At 52.1% G+C, this 21,250-nt stretch overlaps 1 protein-coding gene across 1 annotated transcript; it reads right to left on the bottom strand.

The window, feature by feature from the left end:
• Positions 1-1,179: 1,179 nt before the first annotated feature.
• On the bottom strand, positions 1,180-10,724 carry Vstm2l (V-set and transmembrane domain containing 2 like). The gene is made up of 4 exons (XM_035446973.1): positions 10,660-10,724; positions 10,188-10,357; positions 9,178-9,228; positions 1,180-2,046 (listed from the first exon to the last, which is right to left on the bottom strand). Exons 2-4 carry the CDS (start codon positions 10,329-10,331, stop codon positions 1,780-1,782), a joined length of 462 nt encoding a protein of 153 aa, XP_035302864.1. The 5' UTR covers positions 10,332-10,357; positions 10,660-10,724; the 3' UTR covers positions 1,180-1,779.
• Positions 10,725-21,250: the final 10,526 nt, after the last annotated feature.

A 21,250-nucleotide genomic window follows, 5' to 3' on the forward strand; every position in this document is an offset into this window, starting at 1 on the left:
CTCTGACCTCTGCATGCATGCTGTGGCATGCACATACCCTCATAAAGATGCATGTAATAAAAAAATAACACATACACACACACATATGTATGTATGTATTAAAAGTAAAAACAAAATAAAACAAAAAACCCTACTATATATGCAACTCCAAAATTGATGCTGATATTAGCATAACAGTCGCTATTGGGAGTGGTGGTATCTTGCTTGTGCAAATAAAGCCTGTCTGGGGTCAGAGAATGGAGCTTGCCACTAGCTAACCATAGAGGTCGGGAGTTCTGTACAGACAGACAGGAAGTGAGGTAACTGGGCACAGGATGTAAGCAGGGAGAAACAGGAAATCACACTCTTGTCTGCTGAGATGCAAAGGAGGTAAGGTGTGCTGTGTCTTGCTCCTCCGATTTTTCAGCATTTCCCTCTTTAAAAAAAAAAAAAAGGCTCGGCTAGCTCAGTCAGTAGAGCATGAGACTCTTAATCTCAGGGTCATGGGTTCATGCCCCACGTTGGGTGCCAAAATGTAAATGGAGTCCTTAATTGGTCTAGATAATAAAAAGCCGGAGTCAGATACAGAGGGAAATGCTGAGAGATCAAAGAAGGAGCAAGCCACAGCACACCTTACCTCCTCAGCGTCTCAGCAGACAAGACAACAGATTTCCTGTTTCTCCCTGCTTACATCCTCTTTCTGTCCAGCTACCTCACTTCCTGTCTGTCTGTACAGAGCTCCAGACCTCTATGGTTAGCTAGTGGCAAGCTCCATTCTATGACCCCAGACAGGCTTTATTTGTACAAGCAAGATATCACCACAATTGGGTTCCCTCTAAGAGTGAGGGAGGAGACCATGGAAGAGACTGAGGGCCTCGGTGGGGTCTGCTCTGGAGTGACAGGTTTTCTGGGTAGCAGCTACAAAGATGTTTGTGCAATTCAGCAAGCATGCTTTACAGGTTCTTCTGTATATGTGATTATCACGGGGTCCAAGACTAATTCAGGTGCCAGCATCCACAGTGGGGGAGACAAAAGCTGCTTCTCTCGTCCTTTGGGGACCCCTCTCCCCAGCCAGCAGCAGCTCCTGCCCTTCCAGGCTCCTTTCTGCACCAGGTCACTTCTGCTCAGCGCTGTGACCCACCAAGCGCTCCCTCCCTCCCTCCTCTGGATGGCTCAGCTGCCAGGCCCAGCAAGACACTGTCCATGTTGGTTTAAACCGCTTTATTGGAGTTGGCTGGTACTCACAGGTTGGGTCATATACACAGGGCCCGCTCACCCCTAGGCAAAGCCCTGGGCCTCCCACCTCCCCTCCATCACCGAGGGTGGCCAGAGGTTTGAGCCAGTTCCGGGGCGGGGTGGGCCCAATAGAAATATTTACAAACCACCAGGGTGGGTGTCCCCTGATCAGGAATGGGGATGGGGATGGGTGGAGGGGATCCCTTGTGGATTTCACAGGCCCAAGACAGGGCTGGGTGTGGGGGGTGCCGGCAGAGGGGGGCTCGGGGAGAGCCTCGAGGGCCCAGAACGAGCCTGCTGGTGCTAACTCTGCCTGGCAGGGCAGCCTCCCGCGTGGGGCTGGTGGGTCTCCGCTTCCCTGGGGGACCCGGAGCCGGTTCCCGGTAGAAAGAGACGGAACAGGAGCGTGGGGCCCCTCACGGCCCGGCTCCTCACCAGGGGGCCGGCCGCGAGGACGGGGTGCACGAGGCGGAGCCGGGAGGGGGGTAAGCAAGCAAAGCACACGCGGGACTCCTCTGCCGCCGTCGCCGCAGGGCCGGGAGGACTGCATGCGGGGCGGCCGGGCTACAGGCTGCAGGCCTCGGGCAGAGAGCGCTTGCGCAGCTCCCGGCCGGGCTTGGGCGGTGGCGCGGGCGCAGCGGGGGGCGCATCAGGCAGCTGCAGCACCGAGTTCTCCCCGGGCTGCACCCGCAGGTAGGCCTTGACCTTGTGGTGCCGGGCCTTGCCGTCGCTGAAGTCGATCACGCGACACTCGTAGGTGCCTTCGTCAGTGGGCTTCACCCGCGACAGCCGCAGCTTGTGGGAGATGTTGCTGCCCACCACCTTGACCACCTGGGGGCGACAGAGGCACCGTGAGGACCGGCCGGGGGTCGCGAGCTAAGCCGCCAGGCTGCTCCCACCCCAGACACAGCCAGGGAGGGGACCCAAGGTCAGCATCCGAGCAGCTGAAAGGCAGGCAGACAGACAAACAGAAGCAACGCTAACGCCTATCCACAGGGTGTTATGTGCAGCCAGTGGAATACTGCCCAGCAGTGAAGAAGGGAGAGCCAGAGCCCAGCCTGTGAGAGTTCCATACGCAAAGTCTCCTGGCAAAGCTCCCAGGCTGTGTTGCTGTTTATGAACAAACAAAACAACAACAACAAAAAACCCCCTGCTTTGAAGGGAAGCCAGCTGCCTCACAGCAGGCCTTGGGAGAAACTTGGGTAGGGGGCTTTGTACCACAGTGACTATGTGGTCAGAGGAGAATCTGCAGGAGTCTCCTCTCCTTCCACCATCTGGATCCTAAGGCTCAAACGCAGGTGTCTGGCTTCATGGCCAGCACATTACCCGCTGAGCCATCTCACCAGCCCCAAGGTTCTGATTCTTTAAGATAGAGGCTGGAAGATGGGGACTGGAAAGATGGTTCAGCACTTAAGAGCACTGGTTGTTCTTGTAAAGAACTGAGGTTCGATTCCCAGCACCCACATGACAGCTCACAACTGTAACTCCAGTTCCAGGGAATCCAATTCCCTCCTCCAGCTTCCACAGCCACCAGGCACATAGGTGGTGGACAGACATATATTCAGGCAAACACATACATAAAAATAAATGAAGTCTAAGGGGGAAAAAAGGATACAGGCTGACAACCAAAACACTACAGTTGGATGCTAGATTTTAACTGTCTACTCCCTGGTGGTGGAGTGAGTGTACACTTGTAAAGTTTTGCCTTTCTATTGATTTGAATTTTTTTTTAAAGATATGATCTCATTGTGTTGTCCAGGCTGGTCTCTGTCTAAGTCAGGACCTTCCTGCCTTAGCCTCCTGAACATTAGATTGTAACACCACACCTAACCCTTGACCAGAGCTTTAATTTTATTTTATAGTTGGGGCCCTGTTGTCCTGGGTCAAGTACACCCAGCTGGGTGGACAACCCATTCATGCTTGTGCCTGTGTGTCTGCCATGGAGACTGTCAAAACCCACGGATCTCTTCTGTGCCAGTTCTTAATCCCAACTAGGGACTTCCTTTCCGTATCTGTCACCATAGTTCAGCCACTTTCTAGCACTCTCTATGTGAGGGAGGGCCCTTTGCCAAGTGTGACTTTCACACAATGCCATATCGGCTGGTTCTGTGCATTGCTGTGTGGTATTCCATTGGATGACCGCATTGTGGCTTGTCTACACAGTTTCCTGTTGGCTGGTAATCAGGTAATTTCCAGATTAGTACTCCCGTGAATAAATCTGCTGCTACTATAACTCTGCTGGCAACTTTTTTTTTTTTCAATTACAAGAGAAAAGGCAATTGGAGTAATATGCATCACTGGTGTGACTGGATGGTGGATATGGGCTCTGATTTATTTTTGTAAATTTCTACACTTCTATAACTTAAAAAGAATGTTAAAGGGAATGAACTTGGACCTTTATTTAGGTAAGAAACTTTCTTAGAGCTGGAGGCTCAGCCCTAATGGAACCCAGTCCCCAGCCATCAGGCAGTACCTACCTTCCTAGGCTGCTCAGCCCACCAGCCTGGTCCCTGAGGACTAATGTCCCCTCTTCTAGATAGCAACAGCTGCACTGTGCCTGCCAAGTCCCAGAGTTTTGCTTTGAGACCCTAGTGGGTTTCCTGCTGCCCCCCCAAAGTGAAGGACCCCAGGGCAAAAAGGATGGTCTCTGAGAGGGCAGTATGGACTGTAGACATATTTTCCCAGCCTGCACTGAGACACACACATAGCTGGGGACACACAGGAGCCAGACACAAACAGCAGACAGAGTCTGTGGAGCGGGAGGAATAGCCCCATCTCCTTTTTCCAATTAGCGTAGAGCCCAAATGCCATCCTCTTGTTTTAGGGTGCATACACACAAGGTAACCACTTTACTGATGGTGAAACTGAGACCCCAAAAGGACTCAGGCTCTTGGCCTGGTCCAGAGCCCAAACCAGTATGCAGCGAGGCTGACCACTGACCCCAGGCTAGGCTCCATGCATTCACCCCCAGAGGATTCCAGAGCTGAGGAGCCCATCCCCCAAGAAGCAGGAAAACATGGGCTTATAGTACAGCAAGGGGAACTGGAGGGGGACACAGACAGAAGATCCCAATGGGGGAAACAAGGCATGAGAGCCAAAAGTCAGACGCTCCCTCCCTCGTGTGACGTCCACTCTGCCCGCTAACTCCATCACCCTGACCAAGGGCACAGAAAGACCCCCGCGGTCCCGCCACACTCTCCTGTGAGTTAGGAGAAGCCATTGCAAATGCGCAGCGGGAGCGAATTACCTCAACATCTGTTTCCCTCACGGATATTAATTATCCTTCATTTGTCAACCCTACAAGGCGCTAATGGAGTAATAATGCGCAGCGCTGGGAGCAGCCGCTCCTGGGGAGGGAGGCCTACGCCCCGCCCTCCAGGCGCAGGTAGAGGGGACTCTGAGACCTCTCTGCCTTACCTGTCAGCGCCTCCACAGCCTCCAGGAGGCCAATAGACAATGGTGGCCTTCAGAAGGGCAGTGCTTCCATCAGGGATTCGTGGGCCAAGGTCTACGGCACATGCCACTCATGAGTACCATGGCCATCCAAGTCAGAAGCTAGAAGGAGGCTGGGCTGCAGCCTGGGCTTTGCCCTCAGCACAGTTTGCAAAAGGCAAAGACCCAAACAGCAGCCATCAGTGCTCACAGCCCTTCATCGTTGCTGTACCAAGTCCCAGAACCACCTCCCAGGGTTCAGGAGGGAGAAAACTGCCGCTCCCTAGATCAGTCATGCACGGCCACACCCAGGGCGTGGCCTATGGGAAGAAACCCCTCCCACCTCACTCTCCAGCCCCCAGCACTCTGTGTCATTGTGGAGCCCTGCCCTAAATCTCATCAATGGCTGCTCCTTTGGAGGGACTCTCTAGTCCACCTCAGTCGTTTGGGGTGGTGGAAGAGCCTGCTGGGCTTCCTCGTGCAGAAATCAGTGCGACTGGAGAGGCCAAAAGATACACCCGCAGGGCAGCCTGGCTGTAAATCATAATCACAGCCCAGCATCGACAGGCCTCAGCGATTAAGCACCTAATCAGCAGAAAGAGCCTGGCGAGGCGGCTCTGACCGCCAGCCTCCTGCTGGCCACAGCCACACACCCCAGGCTCGGTCCTCCCAGCTGGGCCAGGAGGAAAGGCCAGGCAGGCCATCTGTGCCCACAGGGTGACCTTTGCTTCCCTGTGGTTCCAAGGGGAAACCTCGGAGGTGCCTGGGGAGGCAGGGAGGGGACTCTGAGACCTCTCTGCCTTAGCTGTCAGCCCCTCCACAGGCCTCTGCTCAGCTCTGTCACTTCACCAGCCCCTGGGCAGATTCAAAGCCCAAGTTGGAAAGCCTCCAGCTCTGGGACCCTGTGGGTCTGAGCGCCTCCAGTTGGTTTTACTATGGTCACCTTGCACCATGAAGCATATCCAATGCAGACTCCCACCGCCCCTGCCCCTGAGTATGTGAGAAACCACCGTTCTCTCCAGACCCCACCATCTGCACGAGCCAGGGCAGCCCCAGACTCTGCCAGCTGGGTCCTCAACAGAGCCTCCTCCAGTGTCTTCCCGAAGTCCACCAACCCCATTCCACCTGCTCTTCCTTGATTGGCTGCAAGCCCACCCACAGCTGGTGCAGCCCAGAGGGCCCTAGAGGCCTCAACCTCACCCTCCAGGTCGCCCCAGGCCTGTGTTAGCTTAGGCCCCTGGCACAGGTTCTCAGAAACCAGCCATTCTCCTCCTGTGGCGGTGGCAGCTGTCATGTTCCCTTTTATCTCCTGGGAGTAGTAAATGCATGCCCATTTTCCACTTGGGCCTGGGGGTTGGGCATAAGTGACTGGCCTTCTGGAAGCATTTCTTGCCCACTGTGACTGCAGATATCACCTGACAGGCCCAGGGAAAGAGGACTTTTTTTTTTTTTTTTCCGAGACAGGGTTTCTTTATGTAGCTTTGGAGCCTATCCTGGCACTCACTCTGGAGACCAGGCTGGCCTCGAACTCACAGAGATCCATCTGCCTCTGCCTCCCAAGTGCTGGAATTAAAGGCGTGAGCCACCAACACCCGGCTGGGGACATTTTTTTAAACTAATTTTTGTGAGTACATGAATGTATGGGTATTTGCTTGTTCTGACACGTATGTGGAGGTCAGAGGATGACATGGGGTTCAGTTCTCTCCTATTATATGGGTCCCAGGGATCAAACTCAGGTCATAAGGCTCAGGGGGCAAGCACCTTTACTGTGTTCCTGCCCTATAGGGGAACTTCTTAAGTCAGGAATTCAGCAACATTTTTACCTGTGAGACCGGTAAGGGATCTACTTAACCCCCAATTTAACCCCTAATGCAGAGAGCATTGGCTAGACCACAGCAGAATTTGAACATGGCTGGCAATGAAGGAAAGCTTTACAGAATGGCATCCTGGGGCTCTGCAGGCCTCAAGTAAGTACTGGGTGCCTCAGCACAAGCTAATTCTAGTTCCTAATGTTTTCTTATACCATCTTATTCCAGAAACAGAGATGGAGAGGAGCCAGAGCCAGAGCCAGAGCTCAGCTCCTGGCATACTAAGTGCCAGCCCCGTGGTATCCTCAGGATCCCCAACTACCATCATGACAGCTAACCCCGAGTCTGGACCTCTGTAGGGTTCCACAGCAGGCTCCACAGGTTTAGAAGTGTCCCTCACTACCTACTGAAGCCAAGTCTCCCACAGGCCCTGGCACTGCCTGGCCTATAGTTCACATAGTGGTTCATCAAAGGACCAAAGATGTCCCACCAGCTAGAGCTGGGAGCCAGGCCAGCAAATTTGTCCTTTAGATGATGTGAGAACATGAGGTCTGGATTTTCTGGGTCCCTGCAGGCCTCACATGAGTTCCTCACTCACTATTATCACCTGGATACACAAAGTCAAGTCACACCATGCTAACGCCCATATATACTGACGTGTTGTATATACGTTGTTCTGAGTGTGTGAGACAGGGATAGTAATTAGTAAATATTAACTGGGCATATTATATGTGCCAGGCTCTATGTTGGTCCACGGAAAAGCAACAGTGAACCAGGCTCATCCTGGGCCTACTGTCTCTAGGGGAGACTGACGTGAAGTAATCCAGGAGTGGCTAATGACATAACCAGCAGGGAAGGGGAAGGGGCACAATTGTAACTGGGCCCAGGAGGCCTTCCTCAGCTGAGCAATGAAAGGAGAGATAGGAATAGATTTCTAGGCAGAGAGCCTGGACTACGCAAAGGCCCAGAGCTTGTAAGAGGGAACAGATAAGCCCAGACATGACAGGATAGTCACAGAGCCTTGAAAGCCTAGAAGAAAAGTTTGTGCCATTGCCTAAGACATTAAGAAGCCAGGCTGTGGGTCTGCCTTCCAGTGTGGTCTGCTCTGCTCGTGTATTTAGGAAGGCTGGCTTGCATGGCTGTGTAAAAGGCTGGGCCTGGTACCAGACCCTGAAGCCCCAGCTGGTGTGAGGATTATGGGGATGGACTGGGTGGGGGGGGGTGACTTCACACTCCCACAGAGAACATTTATTTTATTTAACTAATTAGAGTTGCATTCCCCTCTCATGAGGCCAGCAGCCTGGAATTATAATCCTCTCAATCAATTAGATAATTCTTTCTTTGCCAGAGTCCAGAGCCACTCACGAAATGGGACACAATCAAGGCAGAGGGTGTGTCCTCAAAGCGGGCCTGTTGGTACATCTGGAGACCTCTGCCTGAGGGTCTGATGGATGTAGAGGCAAGAAATGGGGCATGAAACAGGAGCATCCCCTTTGCTGAGGGCAGGAGAGCGGGGTTGGCTGTCTTAAACTGAATGGCTGCAATTCCCATGTCCTGCCAGAAGGCACCAAGGTTGCTGTGATCCCATCCTGTCTCTCACTTGCTAGCCCGTTCCCTGAGTGGCTGAAGGCACCTCCTCCCTGGCCTCCTGGCCATGGTGCCCTTACTTGTCCTGGTGGCCACTCTGCTGCAACCCCTGGTTCAGGAGCACAGCTTCCCTTGTACTGTACTGTCCCTGTGGGTCCCGATGCCTCCTATAGTCCCTAAATAGCTAGGGGAGACCCAGCCAAAAAGTGGGGTTGGAAAGACTGCCCCCACACACTTTCATATCTGTACTAGGGCACCTGCACCATGCATGTGTTGCTGGTGAACTTCCAGGAACCTAGCCCAGCACTGTGGCCACACGCATGCCCAGAATAGTCCCCTCTGTTCCATGTTCCTCCCCCTCTTTATCTTCTTTCTCGACAGTGCCTGTCTCTTCCAGGCTGAGCTTTAGGCAGTCAAACTCCACAGTAACTGTCACATCCCAACTCCCTGGTCTCCCTGGCCTTTGGCAGAGGGCAAGAGGCTTAGCAACACTAGCCACACTTCAGGTACTGTCCAGCTTCAGCTGCCCAGGCTGTAAAATGGACAGATGCTTGGCCCTTTCTGCACACTGTGGCCACAAAAAAAAAAAAGAAAAAAAAATTGAGTGAATGCCTAAGGTCAGCCAGTCCTGGAGTCCCTGCTCCTGGAAGCCACACTCAGGGACCCTGAGATGCTCCAGCATCAGTCACGATAGGCAAAAAAAAAAAAAAAAAAAAAAAAAAAAAAAAAAAAAAAAAAGCCCACTCAGCCTCCTGAGACCTTGTAGCTTCCCAGTGACAAATGGGGTTGAGTCAGGCATGGAACACCATGGAAGCATACCCGGCCTTGGCCCGCCAGGGGAGAATTCGTCTTCTCTCTCCTGTCATTTTTCCTGCCTGTCATTCAATGAACTTGAAAAATCTCTGGCAAAAAAGACCCAGAAAAACAAACAAACAAAAACCCCACCAAGCTGGGGCACCTCCCAGCCACCCTCCCACTGCCTCCATTTTCTTGCCCAAGTTCCCTGCTGAAATGGACCAGAAAAAAAAAAAAGAAAGAAAGAAAGAAAGAAAGAAAGAAAGAAAAGAAAAAAAAACTGTTGTTACAGCTGCATCTTCCATTAAACCATTTGTGGAAAGTCATTATCAAAACTCACACTTATTTTGGTGGCGTCCTTCCCCGAGTCCTCCTGCTGAGATGCTTTTAGCTGTCCAGAGAGGGAGAACAGAGAGTAGAGACAAGGTGTTAGAGAGGGGTGGGGGTGGGGAGAAACACCATGGAGACAGAGGACAGTTAGGGTCATGGTCAAGGATGCTGGATTTCCTCAGTGCACAGTGCGTACAGCTGTGGAAATGTCACCCTGAATCCTGTTCATAGAGACACTTACATACATTCCAGTCAAATTTAAAAATGATAATGTAAAAAAAAAAAAAAAAAGGCTGGAGAGCTGACTGAGCATAAGAACACTTGCTGCTCTTCCAAAGGACCCAAGCTTAGTGCCCAACACCCTGCCCCAAGGGATCTAGTGCCCCCTCTGGTCTCCACTGGTACTTAACACACAATGCATATACAAACACTCAGGCGCACACATACTCAGGCACACATATGCACCTAAAATAGTAAATAAATAAACCTTATAAAAAATAAGATTCTAGCTAGAGGTCATGAGGTCCGGAAATGGGGTCTCTCAGCTCTGTGTCCACTGGCAATGCAGGAGAGGGCAGCCAAAAAGAGAGGAAGGAGGAGCTTGTGACACTGGCCATAGGGCCAGGCATCTGGACTCACAAGGATGTTTGGCTATAATGGCTGAGTGTCTGTGTGCACGTACAAATGGGGGATAGTGTGAATGGCATGACCCTAGGAGTCTGTGTCCATCTGGGAATGTACCAGTAAGGCTGTATGTTTGAATCTGGACATTTGTTTGTAGCAGATACAGTTGAATCCCTGATCATGTCCTGGAGACTTCCAACCCCAAATACCCAAGAACACTCTTGAATGCCCCCAGATACCCCAAACTCCTTTTCCAAGGGTTTCTTCTGGCTGCATGGATCTTCCATGCCTGCATGTGCCAGCAGGCTGACATATTGGGGACTGTCACCCGAAGGGTGTTGCTGAGGACGGGGGCCCCTGCAGCAGCCCCCATGGAAGCATCTCCCACGGTCTTACCGGGTTGGAGGCCCATGTCTGCTTGTCAGTCCAGTCCCGGTGGCTGCGCAGGTACCACCACTGGATCTCCAGCGAGTAGGATGGGGAGCCACTGCCTCGGAAGGAGCAGGCCATCTCCACATCCTCACCTGTCCGCGCTGTCATGTCATGGGGTGTCTCTGTGAAAAGTGCTGTTTGGAGAACAGGCAGATGAGGGCTCAGAAACAGGAACCAGGCCCCAGGAGAGTTATGTGTGGCAAGACACTCCTAGAGCCTGAGGAGGACACGGGCAGAGGAGTGACAAAGGAGGGCTGACTTGAAAGTGAGCCAGGAGGCCAGGAGCCAGGGAGGCTGCCAATTTTAATTCTTCCAAATTTTTTCCATTCACACTACCCAGTGCCCAGCCCTGTGAGCCTAAGCCACCATTTTCTAAACTCAAACCCAGCTTTAAGGTCCCCATTTCCCCTGGGGTTCACCCAGACACCACTCTGACCCTCCGTCAGGCTCCTTCCCCTCTTCCTGGGCTCCTGCTCTGGGGACTCTCCACCTCCTGCCTGGTTCCTGTGGTCAATCAAAGTTCAGCTCTGAGTCACCCTCCTCCCCCCTTCTCCCCCCCCCAGCAACTCTGTTCAGTGGTCACCAGCTTGGCTGTTCCAGATGCGCGGAGTGGGAAGCAGAGGAGAGATGCAGCCACCGGCCTAGCTGGCATTCTTGAAGGGCCCAGCTCCCACCAAGCTCTTAGAAGAACCAGTTCCAGGAGCCACCGGCAGTCCCCCTACCCAGGTTACAATGCTGGACCCCACTTCACAGCCCAGCACCCCTCCACTCTGTATGCTCTGGCTTGTTTTCCCCGAACTGTGTGAGATGCAATTAGCATGGCTTCTTCCTCTCAGGAGATTGTCTCACAGAAGGAAGATGGTAGATGCCTAGCAACTGCAGGTCACCCCAGGCATGCGACTTCCATCAGCTCCCACCCCTGGGCTATGCAGTTCCCCAGGCCCAGGTCAGAGGGACAGACATTCCTACACCCAGGGGGCCTCCTGTCCCAGGAAAGACAGAGGCCTGAGTGGAGAGGCAGCACCCTGAATCAAGGAGCAGTGACCCCACTCCCTCCACAGGACAAGGGGAGTTAAGTGTGATCCGATTTGACAACTGTCTTTGCTCTGCACAAGGGAACTTTAATCAGCAACATCTCCTCAGGACTGAGAGAAGCTTTCCTGTTTCTCTGCAGAGTGGAAGGGCTAGCTAGCCCAGGATACATAAACAAGTCCTGTTTGGTGATGAACATGGCTTGAATCATGGATACGGTGTGGGTGCAGTGAGCTACCTTTACACATGGCCACCCCAAGAGCTGGGCTGTCCCTGTCCTCGGGGCAGGAGGAAACCAGGCTTACCCTCCTTGTTACAGGCCAGGGTCTGTGCCAAGTGCTCGGACCACAGTCTCAAGCTCTCTGCCTCAATCCTTACAACCTACACTAGGTCTTCAGAAAACTCCATGGGTTCTGGCCCAGAGGGTCTCCAGACTCCAGCCCCTTGTCACAGGACCAAGCCACCATTATCACCTGTCCCCATTTAGCCTCTCTTGGTCACAACCCCTTGTCTACCTCCTCACCAGAGCAGCAGCCTCCTCGGCTGGGGCCTTCAGTTCAGATCACTAGGGTCAGAGAAGGCAGAGTGTGGTCTGGGTGCTCCGTCAGCCAGGGTCAGTGAGACCAGGTCCTAGTCTTTGAGTCCCTGAGATAGCCCTGTCCTGTGGTTTGGGGTGGGCCAGAGCACAGGACAGGGCCCACCCCAGGTCACTGTTCCATTGGATTTCCAGTGATGGTTTAGGACAGCAATTTCCAATAGAAGCATGCATGAAAGAATGACATGACACCATGAGCCACACCCATTTTATGGTTTCCCCATGACAAAAGGTTTTAAAAAAATTAAAATTAATTTTAATAATATATTTTACTCAAGCCAATACCGAAAAAAATATCATTTCAACATGTGATAGTTACTAATGAGACATTTTACATATTTTTTTTTTCTTTTTGGTGCTAACTAGTGGAAATCTGAGCATTTCTCAGTTTGGGCCAGCTGCAGTCCCAGCGTTTTGGTGGCCACTACACAGATGTCTTGCAGACAATGAGTTCCCTTGTCTGTCCTTGTGATTTGGAGGGGGCAGCTACCCCCCCCCAGGTGCAGTTCTTTCCTATACTACAATAGTCAGAATTTGAACCCAGACCAGCCTGACTCCCTAAACTCCCACTCCCCGCCACCACATACGTCTTAGAGATTCGGTTACTTTGGGGGTTGTTTTTGTTGCGTTGTGTTTAATGGAGGGTCTCACTATGCAGTCTTCGCTGTCCTGGCACTCACTCTGTAGACCAGGCTGGCCACAAACTCACAGAGATCTGCCCGCCTCTGCCTCCCGAGTGCTGGTGCTAAAGATTAGGCCACCACACTCTGACATCTGTTGCCTTTTGCTTGTAGAGGTCTTTCAACAAAGGGGCGGGCCCTGGGCTAGTGGTGAGGCTAAGTCATTTCAGTGCTGGCCTACCATGCATGAGGCCCCGGGGTTTGATCCCTCACACGGCACAGTCTGGGCACAGTGGCATGCAACTGTAATTCCAGCACTCAGCAAGTGGAGATAGGAAGGTTGGAAGTTCAAGATCATTCTTGGCTACGTAGCGAGTTCAAAGCAAGCCTGGCATACATGAGACTCTATCTCAAAAAGAGAAAGAAGTGGGAATGGTCCCTGCTGGCCAGTCTGCAGTCCTGGAGGGCGGGGGAGAGCTGTTTCATCAGTACACACAGTTTATCCAGTCTGAGGCAATCGGGAAGACTTCCCTGGGGCGGTGTCCCCTGGCCTCAACCCTGGTGCACAGACCATCCTGAACACAGAGTAGACAGGGTCTTTAGATGGGAGATCAATTGAAGACTACAGGGCTATTGCTATGGCCATTGCTGCCAGCTCCCCTCCCCACAGGGTTTCTCTGATCCCCCTCAGACTCATCAGGGGCTCCAAGGTGGGGTGCTGGGAGGCCTCCCCGGGTCCCCTCATCTAGCTTCCCAGTGAAGGGGGAAGTGTGGATCAAAGACAGAGAGGGAAAACAGGTTCTGTGCGTGTGACAAGGCCTCCACACAGTGGACACAGTGGACTGTGGACAGGGACAGTTCCCCTGTCCACAGTCAGCCACCTAAACACACGTCTGTCCCTCCGAGCAGCTACGTGGCTGGGGGAATCCTGAGAGCACTGGGCCGGGAGCCAGGAGCACACTGGGCAGGAGTCATAGTCTGCCTCTACCAACTGCTAAGCTCTCACCTCAGAATTTCTCCCCATCTTGGGCACCAGTTTGTCTTTCTACAAGACAGGGTGAGTCCCGGGGACACTCCAAGGAGAATATGGCATGTGCCCTAAGGCTGTGCTCTGGCCTCAGGAAGGAGGCCTCTGGGAGAGCTTCAGAGGAGGTGAGCTGGGTTCAGTCTGATGGCAGAGGTGAAACTTAAGAAAGCAAGCCAGCTGTGGGAGCAGAGGCAGAGTGGGGGGTCCCACTGGGCTAGCTCTGCAGAATCAGGAGTGTGTGCATGGGTCGTGCTACATGACTTCAGGCCACACTGCCATCCACCGTGAGCCCAGCACCACCCAGACCTTGTCTCCAACACTCTCATCTGCCCCACCTGGGAGATAGAGAAAGGGAGCTGAAAAGAGTGAGGTGGCTGCCCACATCCACACAGAACTGCACTCTCGACCTACAACGTGGCCAGCCCATGTACTCAAGGTGGCTGCTCCCGCTCCCCCTACAGGTCAGCTATCATCCTAATTGTCCCACTTTTCAGATGAGGCTGGGGCTCAGAGAGGTTAAGCAACGAGCCCAAAGTCACAGAGTGAGTTGCTGGATAAACTGAACCCAATTTTAGAAGACTTCAAAGTGGGAGTTTGGTTAGACCATCTCTGAACACCTCCTTCCCCCCAGCCCCTGTCCTTGCCGCCAGCCCTCTGCCTCCCAGGGGCATCTCAGAGGCGCTCAAACAACCCCTCTGTCTTCTTTAACCTCCCCAGGTTCCTTCGAGCTCAGGTGCCTCCTGGAGCCTCAGTGCATCTCCAGGGCCAATGTAATTATAGATTTTGGAGGAAGGGTATTTGTGTTCTTCAGCCCCAGGGCCTGTGCCTGCCTGGCTGACTCTCAGGAAAACTCAAGGAAGACAATTAAACCCAGTGTCCACAAATTAGGATTCTGTAGAAGGAACAGGGGCTTGATTGAGCGTGACATCAGCTGCCTTTCTGCTGTTAATTGGGGCAACGATACACTCATTAACCCCAGGCCCTATCAGGCATTGGCTGCAGGGATTGGTGCTGAGGCCTGGCTGAGCCAGGCTTTGGGTCCTGTCCTTCAGCATCAGGCCCTTCCAGCCTGGGCTTGGCCTATCCAGAGAGCTCTAGCTTTGCCTTCAGTCCCGTCAGCTTGGCCCTCACTGTGTGACCTGCGCCAGCCCCTTTGCCTCTCTAAGCCTGCTTCTTTATCTGCAAAAGGGGAGAATTCAGGGGCTGCTGAGAAAATGGCACAAAGCAGTGTATACAGTAGGTACTCACTCAATAACCCCACCTCTCACCTCTTGCTCTCTAGAGCTGTATCTTCAACAACCTCATGAGGTCACATGGCCATCTAGCATCCGTGCCATGCATGGTGGGCCCTACGACCCCTCATCCACCAGTTCTGGTCTCTTTGCCCCGGAAGGTTCACCTTCCAGAAGCCACTGGGCTCTTTCACACCCGGGGAACTCAGCTACCCACAAATGGGCAGCCCAGCCCAGCTCCCAGCTGCTGAGCCCAGATCACACATATGCTCACCACACATGCATGTACACATACTCTCAGGCACATACATACACATTCACCACACACACACACACACACACACACACACACACACACACTTCCTTTAGCTCCTCTTGCATGGCTGGTGCCTGTTCCTTCCTTTTCCAGCCCCAGTGATGGTTTTCAGTCTGGATCTGCATCGTCCCTAGTAGGTCTGGAGCAGAATGTTGCAGGTGGCTCAGAAATGTCACCTGGGAGTCAGAGGGATGGGTGTTGGTGGTGATATAATAGGTCTCTCTGCTCTGCCTGAGCTCTACTAAGGTATGTATGTGTGTGGTGTGTATGTTTGTGTGTATATGTGTAGTATAGTGTAGGGTCTGTGGTATATGTGTGTGTATATGTGGTGTATGTCTATGTGAGTGTGTGGTGTATGTGCGTGTATGTTGTACATGTGTTTGTGGGTATGTATGTATTGTGAGTGTGTGGTATGTGGTGTGTATGTATGTTGTATCGTGTAGGTATGTATGAGTGTATGGTGTATGTGTGTGTGGAGTGTATGTATGTGTGTGTGAGTGTATGGTATGGGGATGTCTATAGTGTATATGTGAGTGTGTGGTGTATGTGTATGTTGTATATGTATTGTGTGAGTATGGTGTGTGTGTGAGTGTGTGCTGTGTGTATGTGTGGTGTGTGTGTATGTATGTGGTATATGTATATATGTGTGAGTATAGTGTGTGTGTGTGTGTGTGCTGTGTGTATGTGTGGTGTGTGTGTATTATGTATGTGGTGTATGTATGTGTATGAGTATGGTGTGTGTGTGTGAGTGTGTGTGTGTGTGTGCTGTGTGTATGTGTGGTGTGTGTGTATTATGTATGTGGTGTATGTATGTGTATGAGTATGGTGTGTGTGTGTGAGTGTGTGCTGTGTGTGTGGTGTGTGTATGTATGTGTGTGAGTATGGTATGTGTGTGTGTGTGTGCTGTGTGTGTGGTGTGTGTATGTATGTGTGTGAGTATGGTATGTGTGTGTGAGTGTGTGCTGTGTGTGTGGTGTGTGTATGTATGTGTGTGAGTATGGTATGTGTGTGTGTGTGCTGTGTGTGTGGTGTGTGTATGTATGTGTGTGAGTATGGTGTGTGTGTGTGAGTGTGTGTGTGTGTGTGTGTGCTGTGTGTATGTGTGGTGTGTGTGTATTATGTATGTGGTGTATGTATGTGTATGAGTATGGTGTGTGTGTGTGAGTGTGTGCTGTGTGTGTGCTGTGTGTATGTATGTGTGTGAGTATGGTATGTGTGTGTGTGTGTGCTGTGTGTGTGGTGTGTGTATGTATGTGTGTGAGTATGGTATGTGTGTGTGAGTGTGTGCTGTGTGTGTGGTGTGTGTATGTATGTGTGTGTGAGTGTGTGCTGTGTGTATGTATGTAGTTGAGTCTCTAAAGACAGAGGCCCCAGAGCAGCTGCATTGGCAGCAGGCTATGCTCAGTAGGAAAGGTTCTGTAGTTATGGCAGGTCTCTGTCTGCGCTGAGAAAATTTCTAGATAGTTCTGACAACAGCTCAGCAGACCGAATACACTGTGACTGTCCAGTTACATACTTAAAAATAGTCAGTGTGACACATATGTGCTCTGAATGTTTTACTACATTTTAAAAAGCCCCCAGTGGCTTCCCTAAATCATAGAAGCCGTCCCTAAGTGAACATTTCACAGCTCGTATGTGGACCACACCCCCATGCTGGCACTGCACTTCCTACTTGGGGCTTTCAGTCCCCACTACCTCCCAGTGAGGTCTCCTCCTTAGTGCTTATAGCCTTCCTGACCTCTTCCTTCACTAGCCTGCTTACTGTCTTTGGGCTTGTCTCTGTTCCCATCGTCCAGTTGACGCCCAACTCCTAAAGCAGTGATTCCGGGCTGTCTCCTGCTTCGTCCTAGCCACCAGGACGGTGCCAGGCATACAGCAGGTGCTCAGTGAATGCCACCATGCTTAGGAGTACACTGACTACAGCTGTGGCAGCCCGGTGCAAATCCACTCTGAGCCTTTTCAAGCTGCCCCAAAAAGCAAGGCTCAAAGGGTCCAGGGCCATCAGGGCTAGCCCCCTGCTGCAGCATAGAAGGCAGGAAACACATTTTGCACCCCAATTCTTGTACAACAAACCCTACTTCCTCCAGGCCTGGTAAGGCGGATTGTCATCGGTGCTCAGAGAGGGAGTGGCTGAGCCTGAGGTCACAGAGCTGGGAGGCACAAGGTCAGCTCACAGCTCCTGAGCTGGCTGGCAAAATCCCTCATCATAGCTGACATTTATCTATACCCTCCTCCCCCTTTTCTGCATAGGAAGTGTGACACTTAGGAGGCCATTCTAAGAAGCCTGCTCTGTGCCTAGCCCAGAGCAGTATCCGGGGGTGAGGGGTTGGGCAGGGGAGCTAGGCGCTCTTTTGGTCTGATCAGTTTCACACTGCTTAGGAGAGGATAACCTCCCTGAAAGAAAACCATGGGTAAAGAGGGGCGAGAGGCAGCCCCAGCCCCAGCCCCTCCTCCTGGAAGACAGTGCAGCTCTTCTGGACACTCCCAGCCTGATAGATTCCTGCACAAGAGGGAAGGAGTATAAAGTTGGGGGACTGTCTCAGAAGGAATGGACAAGCCAGAATGACTTAGCTGTGTGCCCCTTGTGAGAGGCAGACAGGAGGAATCCTGTCATAGCGCTGAAGCAATGTGCTGTGTGCCCCAGCAGGAAGATGGCTGCCTGCTGTCATCACGAGGGAGGAATGAGAAGCACCAACTCTGACCCCCTCCCCCAGGAGAAAGGCTCTGGCCTTCAAGGAGCCCTTAGGAGAACACACACACACACACACACACACACACACACACACACACACACACACACACACACACACACGCCAGGGACCACTGTATGAGCAAAGGCTGAGAATGAGTGTGGGTGCTGTGCACAGTTGTTCAGGGCGTGCACGATTTGCACTGGCTGTGACTAGAGTGTCCCCCACCCACCCCTGGGCTTGTCACACTGTATGTGGGAACTCTGGAAAGGGGTACAGGGTCTGAAGGAGCCTGAGGAAAGCTAGGCCTGCATCAGCATGGGCAGTCGGAGAAGGCTCTTAGCAGAGGGGACAAGCTTGGATGTCAAGCCATCAAGGGTGCACGGTGAGAGGGGACAGAGCAGCCAGGGGCCTGCTACAGGCAGGTTCCTACTTTGAGGACAGCCTCTACTTCTCCACAGGGTGCCTGTACCACCGGTGCTATTATTTACTTAATATTTATTTTCAAAGCATCTTTCCCATTTTACTTAAATAAATTCAGCTTAAAAGGAGACTTTTATTACTGCCATAAATGGAAAATCAGCATCGCTTGCCATCGATGGAGGGAAACTGTAAAAATCAACACTGAGAAGCAGCCGGCATCAGTAAATCCCAGCCAGCAAGGCTGCTGTGGGGCTCCTGCCTCTGCCTCCAGTTTGCTCCACCAACAGGGAGGCGGGTGAAGGGAAGAGAGCCAAAGGAGGGTTTTGGCTAAGTCTAGATAGAGCAGCACCATGCATAGACATTCTTTCCCATCCAAAGGAGCTTGAGACATAAGTTCCACCGAAGTATGGGTACCCCTGGGTACTCCCAGTCTCCCAACCTGCTTCCATTTCACTGGCCTAGTATCACAATTTACACTTAGACCTCAGAGGCCTGGCTGGGGCTGTGCCACAAACCCGAGCCTTTGCCCGTCTCTGCCATTAAAACAGCGCCGACACTGTGTCCCTCCACTTTATAATATGTGGGGTGCTTGGAACAAGTGAAGTAAAAACCAAGGCAGGAGACCCTTTGGCCTGTTCCTCTCCAAGCAGGGAAGTAACCGCTCAAGGAGCTGGCTTCCCTCCAGAAGTGGAAGAGCACGGTGCACGAGCACAACAGACACAGAAGGGAGTAGAACACAGAATTCATGAATTTTGAATGACGTGGGGAACCTCAAGGCGGGTCTACCCCTGCTGGAGAGCTTCCTTCCTGCACAGGAACAGCAGATACCCCACTGGCGGCTTCCTGTCTCATCTGACCCAAGTCCCTGGGCTCCTCAGCCCCTGGGTTCCTCAGCCCCTGTCCTCACAAGCGTGGCTGTACTGGCCCCAGTGGGGAGATAACCTGGAGGGAGGGTAAGGGCCAGGGTGGGAAGCCAGGATTCCCAGTTCAGGTGTGAGCTACAGCCTGATGTGTGGCTATCTCTGAGCTCTGGTTCCTACCCACTTCACTGGCCGATGACTTATTTTGAGGAGGGAATGGATTAATGAAGGCAAAGAAGCTGTTGATTCATGGGGCATGAACACCCACTGCTCTCTGGTAGAATCACTCATTGGTCAGGTTTAGACATGAGCATGTTCACCCAGGAGAGGTCTCTGCCCACACTGGGGCGTGTGTGTGGGGGGGTTTGCCACAACCAATACAAAGAGAGCAGATTTGAATACTTAATTGTATGCTATGTGCCCAGTGATACTGTGCCTCAGTTTTTCTGTATCTCCATCTATAAAATGGGAGCGATGACAGCATCTGCTCCAAAAGGCTATTGTGAGATTTAATACTGTTACTATCTAATAAGTGGTCTGCTTCCAACCAGGCGAGCTATTTCCTTCTCCTTTGCCAGTGCTGGCATCAAAGGCTTGTGCCCCTGTGCCCAGCAGCCCTAGTTATTTTCAACTGAAGTGAAATTTAAAATTCACCATCCCAAAAGTGAAGAAAGAAGGGATGCTGAGAGACCCACAATACTGTATAACCCTCACAGCCGTCTAGTCCCCGCACAGTCTCACCAAACAAAAGGAAGCCCCGAGCCAGTAACCATCTCCCCCGCCCCACCTTCCCACAGCCCTGGCAGCTGCACATCTGGATTGGCCTGTGCTGGACGTTCCTACAGGGTATGATGTGGTCTTCCACGATTGGCTTCTTCCACTGAGCACGGAGGCTTTGAGGGAAGTGGCAGTGTTCCATTGCATTTTGTTCTTTTCGTTTGTTTGATTTTTTACATTTTAAAAAATGATTTATCTATGTACATTGGTGTTTTGCCTGCATGTCTGTCTGTGTGAGGGTGTTGGATCCCCTGAAATTGGAGTTATAGACAGTTGTGCCATGTGGGTGCTGGGAATTGAACCTGGGTCCTCTGGAAGAGCTGTCAGCTCTTAACTGCTGATCCATCTCTCCAGCCCTACAAGTGTGTTTTTTTTGTTTTTTTTTGTTTTTTGGTTTTTAGAGACAGGGTTTCTCTGTGGCTTTGGAGGCTGTCCTGGAACTAGCTCTTGTAGACCAGGCTGGTCTCCAACTCACAGAGATCCTCCTGCCTCTGCCTCTGCCTCCCCTACAAGTGTTTCTTATTTGTTTGTTTATTTGTTCACTTGAAACAGAGTCTCACTTTGTAGGCCTGGTTGGCCTGGAACTTTCTCTGTAGACCAGGCGGGACTTGAACTCACAAAGATCAGCCTGCCTCTGCTTCCCAAGTCCTGGAACTAAAGGCTTGTGCCACCACACCCAGCTTACTTACAGGTATTTCCTTTATGCAATAAGAATTCTCACTGCCACTAGAAAAGTCCTTCTCACTCTCCTCTGCTTATATCCGGGGAAACTGAGGTGTGGAGAAGGAAGGAACCTACTCTTGTTTCCCACCAGGCCACTCAGACACTATTTGTGCACCCACAGAACAGGCCGTGCTGTCACCAGCAGCTGGGGCAGGATGCTTCCCAAGGCCACCAGCACACATCCAGGAAGACGGCAGTGGAATTACAAATCTAGGGAGATTTAAGGAGAGCAAAAATATTCTGGCACTTGCAGGACTGTGGGAGTTGATCAGGCTTCCCCTGTGGAATTCCTGCCTCCTCCTCCTCCCACACAGGCCACAGGGAGGGAGAGGCAGCCAGGTGTGGGAAGCCCAGGGAGGAATGCCAGGGCCAGTGGTGGGGAGCCCAGCAGGACAGAGACTTGTTGGCTACAGACATTGTTTCTCTTCCCAGCCTGGCCATCCTGCAGGGCCAGTGTGGGACCCCCTGCCCTGGGGTTTAGTGGGGGCTCAATGGTGTGAATGAGGGCCAAGATCTGAGGCCCCATGGTGTGACTCCAAAGCCCAGGCATATACACTGACCTGCTGCCAAACAGCCAGAGGGGGCAGGAACAGGGAGCAAAGATGGAGGCTGCCCTAGGTCATGAGAAAGTGCACCCTAGACCAGTGGTTCTCAACCTTCCTAATGCTGCAACCCTTGAAAACAGTTCCTCGTGCTGTGGTGACCCCCCAGCCATAAAATCATTTTATTGCT

This window comes from Cricetulus griseus, chromosome 6 (assembly GCF_003668045.3).
Source record: "Cricetulus griseus strain 17A/GY chromosome 6, alternate assembly CriGri-PICRH-1.0, whole genome shotgun sequence".
NCBI classification, from domain to species: Eukaryota; Metazoa; Chordata; class Mammalia; order Rodentia; family Cricetidae; genus Cricetulus; species Cricetulus griseus.

What these genes read in the sequence shown, in the direction of transcription:
- Vstm2l (XM_035446973.1), bottom strand. Translation starts at nt 10,331, where the DNA reads ATGACAGCGCGGACAGGTGAGGATGTGGAGATGGCCTGCTCCTTCCGA. An exon ending in AGACATGGGCCTCCAACCCG is followed by an intron (nt 9,229 to 10,187) that starts GTAAGACCGTGG and finishes CTCTCTGGACAG; the next exon opens with CTAAAAGCATCTCAGCAGGA. An exon ending in AGGACGCCACCAAAATAAGT is followed by an intron (nt 2,047 to 9,177) that starts GTGAGTTTTGAT and finishes TGTCGCCCCCAG; the next exon opens with GTGGTCAAGGTGGTGGGCAG.